Here is a 7,955-nt window from a genome sequence, read left to right as displayed (position 1 = left end):
ATTCCTCTAGGTCACACTGCAGTCACTCACAGAGAAGGTGCAGCAAGGTAAATCTAGCCATGTATCAATCAGAGGCCAGGCTAACCTCCTTGTTCCAATAAGAACGATAACTTAGGTGCACCATTTCTTATTGGAACCCTCCGTGAAGTCCTGCCTGAAATACTCCTTGATGTAAAGACACCCCCTTTGTTGATTTTAGCTCCCTGAAGCCAACCCTGTAAGCTGTGTCGTCAGTCGCCCCTCCCTCTGTCAGAGCAATGGCAGACAATTGTTCCGCGCCTTTTTTCTGTGCGGACGCCATACCAAGGCAAGCATGGAGGCCGCTCAGCTCACTTTGGCAATTAGGAGCACATTAAACACCACACGCATTATGCAGCAATATATGCATCACCAGAACCTGGCAAAGCGATACCGGGCGAGGAGGCGACGTCAGCGTGGTCACGTGAGTGATCAGGACATGGACACAGATTTCTCTGAAAGCATGGGCCCTGCCAATGCATGCATCATGGTGCTAATGGGGCAGGTTCATGCTGTGGAATGCCGATTCTGGGCTCGGGAAACAAGCACAGACTGGTGGGATCGCATAGTGTTGCAGGTCTGGGACGATTCCCAGTGGCTGCGAAACTTTCGCATGCGTAAGGGCACTTTCATGGAACTTTGCGACTTGCTTTCCCCTGCCCTGAGGCGCATGAATACCAAGATGAGAGCAGCTCTCACAGTTGAGAAGCGAGTGACGATAGCCCTGTGGAAGCTTGCAACGCCAGACAGCTACCGGTCAGTTGGGAATCAATTTGGAGTGGGCAAATCTACTGTGGGGGCTGCTGTGATGCAAGTAGCCCACGCAATCAAAGATCTGCTGATATCAAGGGTAGTGACCCTGGGAAATGTGCAGGTCATAGTGGATGGCTTTGCTGCAATGGGATTCCCTAACTGTGGTGGGGCCATAGACGGAATCCATATCCCTATCTTGGCACCGGAGCACCAAGCCGCCGAGTACATAAACCGCAAGGGGTACTTTTCAATAGTGCTGCAAGCACTGGTGGATCACAAGGGACGTTTCACCAACATCAACGTGGGATGGCCGGGAAAGGTACACGACGCTCGCATCTTCAGGAACTCTGGTCTGTTTCAAAAGCTGCAGGAAGGGACTTTATCCCCAGACCAGAAAATAACTGTTGGGGATGTTGAAATGCCTATAGTTATCCTTGGGGACCCAGCCTACCCCTTAATGCCATGGCTCATGTAGCCGTACACAGGCAGCCTGGACAGTGGTCAGGAGCTGTTCAACTACAGGCTGAGCAAGTGCAGAATGGTGGTAGAATGTGCATTTGGACGTTTAAAGGCGCGCTGGCGCAGTTTACTGACTCGCTTAGACCTCAGCGAAACCAATATTCCCACTGTTATTACTGCTTGCTGTGTGTTCCACAATATCTGTGAGAGTAAGGGGGAGACGTTTATGGCGGGGTGGGAGGTTGAGGCAAATCGCCTGGCTGCTGGTTACGTGCAGCCAGACACCAGGGCGGTTAGAAGAGCACAGGAGGGCGCGGTACGCATCAGAGAAGCTTTGAAAACCAGTTTCATGACTGGCCAGGCTACGGTGTGAAAGTTCTGTTTGTTTCTCCTTGATGAAACCCCCCACCCCTTGGTTCACTCTACTTCCCTGTAAGCTAACCACCCGCCCCTCCTCCCTTCAATCACCGCTTGCAGAGGCAATAAAGTCATTGTTGCTTCACATTCATGCATTCGTTATTCATTCATCACACAAATAGGGGGATGACTACCAAGGTAGCCCAGGAGGGGTGGTGGAGGAGGGAAGGAAAATGCCACACAGCACTTTAAGCACAGCACTTTAAAAGTTTACAACTTTAAAATTTATTGAATGACAGCCTTCTTTTTTTGGGCAATCCTCTGTGGTGGAGTGGCTGCTTGGCCGGAGGCCCCCCCACCGCGTTCTTGGGCGTCTGGGTGTGGAGGCTATGGAACTTGGGGAGGAGGGTGGTTGGTTACAGAGGGGCTGCAGTGGCAGTCTGTGCTCCAGCTGCCTTTGCTGCAGCTCAACCATACACTGGAGCATACTGGTTTGGTCCTGCAGCAGCCTCAGCATTGAATCCTGCCTCCTCTCATCACGCTGCCGCCACATTTGAGCTTCAGCCCTCTCTTCAGCCCGCCACTTACTCTCTTCAGCCCGTCACTTACTCTCTTCAGCCCGCCACCTCTCCTCCCGGTCATTTTGTGCTTTCCTGCACTCTGACATTATTTGCCTCCACGCATTCGTCTGTGCTCTGTCAGTGTGGGAGGACAGCATGAGCTCGGAGAACATTTCATCGCGTTTTTTTTTCTTTCTAAGCTTCACTAGCCTCTGGGAAGGAGAAGATCCTGTGATCATTGAAACACATGCAGCTGGTGGAGAAAAAAAAAGGGACAGCGGTATTTAAAAAGACACATTTTATAAAACAGTGGCTACACTCTTTCAGGGTAAACCTTGCTGTTAACATTACATACATAGCACATGTGCTTTCGTTACAAGGTCACATTTTGCCTCCTCCCACCGCGTGACTACCCCCTCAACCTTCCCCCCTCCCTGTGGCTAACAGCGGGGAACATTTCTGTTTAGCCACAGGCAAACAGCCCAGCAGGAATGGGCTCCTCTGAGTGTCCCCTGAAGAAAAGCACTCTATTTCAACCAGGTGACCATGAATTATATCTCACTCTCCTGAGGATAACACAGAGAGATAAAGAACGGATGTTGTTTGAATGCCAGCAAACATACACTGCAATGCTTTGTTCTACAATGATTCCCGAGTACGTGTTACTGGCCTGGAGTGGTAAAGTGTCCTACCATGAAGGACGCAATAAGGCTGCCCTCCCCAGAAACCTTTTGCAAAGGCTTTAGGACTACATCTAGGAGAACTGCAAATGCCAGGGCAAAGTAATCCTTTCACATGCTTGCTTTTAAACCATGTATAGTATTTTAAAAGGTACACTCACCAGAGGTCCCTTCTCCGCCTGCTGGGTCCAGGAGGCAGCCTTGGGTGGGTTCAGGGGGTACTGGCTCCAGGTCTAGGGTGAGAAACAGTTCCTGGCTGTCGAGAAAACCGGTTTCTCTGCTTGCTTGCTGTGAGCTATCTACAACCTCCTCCTCATCATCATCTTCTTCATCCCCAAAACCTGCTTCCGTATTGCCTCCATCTCCATTGAAGGAGTCAAACAACACGGCTGGGGTAGTGGTGGCTGAACCCCCTAAAATGGCATGCAGCTCATCATAGAAGCGGCATGTTTGGGGCTCTGACCCAGAGCGGCTGTTCGCCTCTCTGGTTTTCTGGTAGGCTTGCCTCAGCTCCTTCAGTTTCACGCGGCACTGCTTCGGGTCCCTGTTATGGCCTCTGTCCTTCATGCCCTGGGAGATTTTGACAAAGGTTTTGGCATTTCGAAAACTGGAATGGAGTTCTGATAGCACGGATTCCTCTCCCCAAACAGCGATCAGATCCCGTACCTCCCGTTTGGTCCATGCTGGAGCTCTTTTGCGATTCTGGGACTCCATCATGGTCACCTGTGCTGATGAGCTCTGCATGGTCACCTGCAGCTTGCCACGCTGGCCAAACAGGAAATGAGATTCAAAAGTTCGCGGTTCTTTTCCTGTCTACCTGGCCAGTGCATCTGAGTTGAGAGTGCTGTCCAGAGCGGTCATAATGGAGCACTCTGGGATAGCTCCCGGAGGCCAATACCATCGAATTGTGTCCACAGTACCCCAAATTTGAGCCGGCAACGTCGATTTAAGCGCTAATCCACTTGTCAGGGGTGGAGTAAGGAAATCGATTTTAAGAGCCCTTTAAGTCGATATAAAGGGCTTCATTGTGTGGACGGGTGCAGGTTTACATCGATTTAATGCTGCTAAATTCGACCTAAAGTCCTAGTGTAGACCAGGGCTAACAAGGTCAGCTCCCAGACTGCTGCGCTGGGCATCACAAAATGGGGAAGAGATGGCCAGCCCTCTGTGGAGATAGAGGTGGTTAGGGACTATTTAGAAAAGCTGGACGAGCACAAGTCCATGGGGCCGGACGAGTTGCATCCGAGAGTGCTGAAGGAATTGGCGGCTGTGATTGCAGAGCCATTGGCCATTATCTTTGAAAACTCGTGGCGAACGGGGGAAGTCCCGGATGACTGGAAAAAGGCTAATGTAGTGCCCATCTTTAAAAAAGGGAAGAAGGAGGATCCTGGAAACTACAGGCCAGTCAGCCTCACCTCAGACTGCTGCCGAGGACATCCCGAGACCCTTCCTACCTATGCCTGGGGGAGGGGTTGGGGGAAGCCCAGTGAAGACCGAAGGCACCCTGACCCCGGCAGCCAGCAGGGGATCCTCCCGGCGGAGCTCCCCATCCCTGGAGCGGAGGTGGAAGGAATGGGAGAGGGAGATGAAAATGAGGAAGCTGGAGGACTGTGAAAAGCAGCGTCAGCATGAGGAGAAACAACGTCGGCATGAGCAGGAGGGAAGGAGAGGGAACATCAGGAGAAGGAGAAACAAAGACAGCATGAACTGGAGCTGGCCATGTTGAGGAGCAGTGGGGCCCCGGCTGCGGTGAGTGCGGGGGGACCCAAGACTGCAAGGAGCTTTGATAAGTGCTTCCTGGCCCAGCGGAAGGAGGGGGAAGACATGGATAGCTTCCTGACGGCCTTTGAGAATGCCTGCGAGATGCACAGGGTTGACCCTGCAGACAGGCTCCAGTTCCTCACCCCCTTACTGGATCCCAAAGCCGTGGAGGTGTACAGCCGGATGAAAGGGCCGGAGGCAGGGGACTATGAACTGTTCAAACAGGCCCTGCTCCTTGAGTTTGGGCTGACCCCCGAGATGTACTGGAGAAGGTTCTGGAGTCAGCGTAAAATGCCTGAGGTCACCTACCTACAACTGGTCAACCGGATGCAGGGATATGCCCGCAAGTGGACAGCTGGGGCCCAAGCTAGAGAGGACCTGCTTGGCCTAATCGTACTGGAGCAACTGTATGATCAGTGCCCGTCCGACCTGAGGCTGTGGCTGGTGGACAAACAGCTCGAGAACCCCCAGCACGCAGGGCAGCTGGCCGACGAGTTTGTGAACAGTCGGTCAGGGGGTAGCAGGGAGGAGTCCCAAAATAACAGGTCCCCCACGATGCAGAGAGAGAGTCACCCTGGGACCTCCCAGCGGGGAAATAGGGAGAACCCCCTTCCAAGGGGAACGCCTGGCGTCGGGACCCTCCAACCCACTCGAGGGGACCAACGTGACCTGAGCTGCTATCACTGTGGCCAGAGAGGCCACATACGGACCCAGTGCCCCAGGCTCAGGGACAGACTGAGCAGACCCAACCTACCCTGGGTTAACTGGGGAGGGACCCAGCTGGATGAGGGGCAGACGGCCCAGGCAAGGGGGGCTGCCAGCTTACTACCTGCTCGGGAGGGAAGAGTACCCCAGGCCAGCTCCGCCAGAGGGCTGGAGGCTCTGGACTCAGGGTTCTCGGTTTACAGGGTGGGCGCGGGGCTGTCCCTCCGGAGAGAGTGCCTTGTTCCCCTGGAGGTGGATGGGAGGAAGGTCAATGGGTACTGGGATACGGGCGCGGAGGTGACGCTGGCCTGGCCCGAGGTGGTGGCCCCAGATCGGGTGGGGTCCAACACCTACCTGACCCTGACGGGGGTGGGTGGGACCCCATTCAAGGTGCCTGTGGCAAGGGTACACCTGAAATGGGGGGCCAAGGAGGGCCCCAAGGACGTGGGGGTGCACCACCATTTGCCCACTGAGGTTTTGATGGGGGGGGACCTAGAGGACTGGCCAAGCAAGCCCCAGACCACCCTGGTTGTGACCCGTAGCCAGAGCCAGGGAGGGGCACTGCGCCCCGACCTTGGGGAGGGTACCACACCGGAGGCGCAGGACCCTACCCTGGTGGGGAGGGAGTGCCGAGGGGCACGGCTCAGAGAGGCGGAGGCCTCAGACCCGGCCAATGAGAGGGAACCGGTCCCCATCCCTTCCCCAGCCGCTGAGTTCCAGGCCGAGTTGAGGAAAGATCCCTCCTTGCAGAAGCTCAGGGACCTGGCCGACCTCAGGGTGCTACGGACCATGAGGAGAGGCTGCCAGGAGAGGTTCCTGTGGGAGAAGGGGTTCCTGTACCGAGAATGGGCTCCCACAAGGGAAGTAGAGTCCTGTGGGATCAGGAGGTAGCTGGTGGTCCCCCAGAAATATCGCCGCAAGCTACTGTACCTGGCCCATGACATCCCCCTCGCAGGGCACCAGGGAATCCGGCGCACCTGGCAGAGGTTGCTACAGAACTTTTACTGGCCTGGGGTCTTTACCACGGTCCGGCAGTATTGCCGATCCTGTGACCCCTGTCAGAGGGTGGGGAAGGCCCGGGACAAGGGGAAAGCGGCTTTGAGACCTTTGCCCATCATAGAGGAGCCTTTCCAGAAGGTGGCCATGGACATCGTGGGGCCTCTCAGCAAGACAACCCGGTTGGGGAAGAAATACATTCCGGTGGTGGTAGATTTTGCCACCCGCTACCCCGAGGCCGTGCCCTTAGCTTCCATTGAAGCAGACACCGTGGCCGATGCGCTCCTGACCATTTTCAGCCGAGTGGGGTTCCCCAAGGAAGTCTTGACAGACCAAGGCTCCAACTTCATGTCGGCCCTGCTCCGGTGCTTGTGGGAGAAATGTGGGGTCCGGCACGACTGGGCCTCAGCTTATCACCCCCAGTCCAATGGGCTGGTGGAGAGGTTCAACGGGACGCTAAAGATGATGCTGAAAACCTTTATGAACCAGCACCCGCAGGATTGGGACAAGTACTTACCTCACCTGGTGTTCGCGTACAGGGAGGTGCCCCAGGAGTCTACTGGATTTTCGCCTTTCGAACTGTTATATGGCAGGAGGGTGAGGGGCCCCCTGGACCTGATGAGAGACGAGTGGGAGGGGAAGGCCACTCCCGATGGAGAGTCAGTGGTGGAGTATGTCCTGATCTTCCGAGACAGACTGGCTGAACTCATGGGCCTGGCCAGGGAGAATCTGGCCAGAACCCAGAAGAAGCAGAAGGTCTGGTATGACCACACGGCGCGGGCCCGTGCCTACGCCACCAGGGATCAGGTGATGGTTCTCATCCCCGTGAGAAAGAACAAACTACAGGCCGCCTGGGAGGGCCCTTTCAAGGTCGTCAAGCAGCTCAATGAGGTAAACTATGTGGTGGAGCTGTCAAACCGGGCGCACCACCGCCGGGTGTACCATGTGAATATGATGAAGCCATATTATGCCAGGGGGAATGTGGTGTTAGCTGTGTGTGGACATTGGGAGGAGCAGGGAGATGACCCTTTAGTAGATCTATTCCCTGGGACCAGAGCTGGTTCCCCCCTGGAAACAATTCCCCTCTCGGATCAGCTAACCCCTGCCCAGCAAGCTGAGGTCAGGGGGGTGCTGCATCCCTACCGACAGCTGTTTTCCAACCAGCCTGGACGCACTAATCTGACTGTCCACCGGGTGCAGACAGGGTCGCACCTGCCGATAAGATGCTCCCCCTTCCGAGTCACAAGGAAAACTGCTCAGGACCTGGAAAGAGAGGTCAGGGATATGCTGGCTTTGGGGGTGATCCAGCCATCTGCCAGCCCTTGGGCCTCGCCGGTGGTGCTGGTCCACAAAAAGGACGGGTCGGTCCGGTTCTGGGTGGAATATCGGAAGCTCAATGCCATCACTGTGTCTGATGCCTACCCATGCCCAGGCCTGACAAGCTCCTAGACAAGCTGGGAGGAGCTCGATATCTTACCACCATGGACCTTACAAACGGCTACTGGCAAGTGCCGCTGGATGCAGATGCTGGCTGAAATCGGCCTTTATCACCGCTCTGGGGCTCTATGAGTTCCTGACCCTGCCTTTTGGCCTCAAGGGAGTGCTGGTCACCTTCGAGCGCCTAGTGGACCAGCTACTGAGGGTGATGGAGAGTTTTGCCGTGGCG

At 55.3% G+C, this 7,955-nt stretch overlaps 1 protein-coding gene across 1 annotated transcript; it reads right to left on the bottom strand.

The window, feature by feature from the left end:
• Positions 1-1,774: 1,774 nt before the first annotated feature.
• Positions 1,775-3,774, bottom strand: LOC144929736 (uncharacterized). Its single transcript, XM_078850197.1, has 2 exons — positions 2,989-3,774; positions 1,775-2,400 (listed from the first exon to the last, which is right to left on the bottom strand). Exons 1-2 carry the CDS (start codon positions 3,569-3,571, stop codon positions 2,189-2,191), a joined length of 795 nt encoding a protein of 264 aa, XP_078706323.1. The 5' UTR covers positions 3,572-3,774; the 3' UTR covers positions 1,775-2,188.
• Between the last annotated feature and the right edge of the window lie 4,181 nt (positions 3,775-7,955).

This window comes from Lepidochelys kempii, chromosome 23 (genome assembly GCF_965140285.1).
Source record: "Lepidochelys kempii isolate rLepKem1 chromosome 23, rLepKem1.hap1, whole genome shotgun sequence".
Lineage (NCBI taxonomy): Eukaryota > Metazoa > Chordata > Testudines > Cheloniidae > Lepidochelys > Lepidochelys kempii.
Note: the sequence above shows the minus strand (reverse complement) of the source record. Positions and strands in the feature narration are given on the sequence as shown.

Bases quoted from the DNA above. Each gene is read 5' to 3' on its own strand.
- LOC144929736 (XM_078850197.1), bottom strand. From the start codon at position 3,571: ATGCAGAGCTCATCAGCACAGGTGACCATGATGGAGTCCCAGAATCGC. The intron at 2,401-2,988 runs GTGAGTGTACCT...TTTCTCCACCAG, and splicing joins AGGCGGAGAAGGGACCTCTG to CTGCATGTGTTTCAATGATC.